This window comes from Ceratosolen solmsi, unplaced genomic scaffold, assembly GCF_000503995.2.
Source record: "Ceratosolen solmsi marchali unplaced genomic scaffold, CerSol_1.0 scaffold11, whole genome shotgun sequence".
Taxonomy (NCBI): Eukaryota; Metazoa; Arthropoda; class Insecta; order Hymenoptera; family Agaonidae; genus Ceratosolen; species Ceratosolen solmsi.
In genome coordinates, this window is record NW_011948416.1 from 8,768,875 (window position 1) to 8,769,399 (window position 525).

Here is a 525-nt window from a genome sequence, read left to right on the forward strand (position 1 = left end):
TCGGCATTCGATAACAAGACTGTATCCTTCGAGGAGCATATTAAGCACGAGCACAACATGTGGCACTACCTGTACTTTATCGTCCTCGTGCGCGTTAAAGATCCCACCGAGTTCACCGGTCCCGAGTCTTACGTATACATGATGGTGAAGGTAAAGTATTCAGAGGGATAAGTGTGGGGTGATCGAATGCTATCAGCTTTAAAATTTATACCTTTATGTAGGATCGGAATTTGGAGTGGTTCCCGAGATTGCGGGCCAAGTCATTGGCTGCTGACGAGGGAGAGGGCGAGCAGGTCGAATTGAGAAGCCTGCAGTCTCAGCTGGAGATGACGCAACAATTAGTCAAGTGCTTGTCTCAGCAACTCACGGAACTTCGAGATCAGGTACGTAATCGATTGTTAGCCAGTGATAAGTGAACGAACGAGCTACGTTCATATCGAGGACAAATTAGATAACGCGCTATTAAAAAATCGTTTGCTTATGTTGTAGATGACGGAGCAGAGAAAACAGAAGCAACGATTGGGA

General features: G+C 46.1%; 1 protein-coding gene across 1 annotated transcript in view; it reads left to right on the top strand.

The window, feature by feature from the left end:
* LOC105359496 (Inositol 1,4,5,-trisphosphate receptor) overlaps positions 1-525 on the top strand; it is a gene marked incomplete at its 3' end in the record, with an annotated part of 56,989 nt that extends 56,464 nt beyond the window's left edge. The window contains exons 45-47 of the mRNA XM_011496110.1: positions 1-150; positions 222-383; positions 490-525. The exon at positions 1-150 is cut by the window's left edge and continues 204 nt beyond it. Of these exons, the coding sequence (XP_011494412.1) occupies positions 1-150; positions 222-383; positions 490-525 (348 nt within the window). The remainder of the gene's footprint in view (positions 151-221; positions 384-489) is intronic.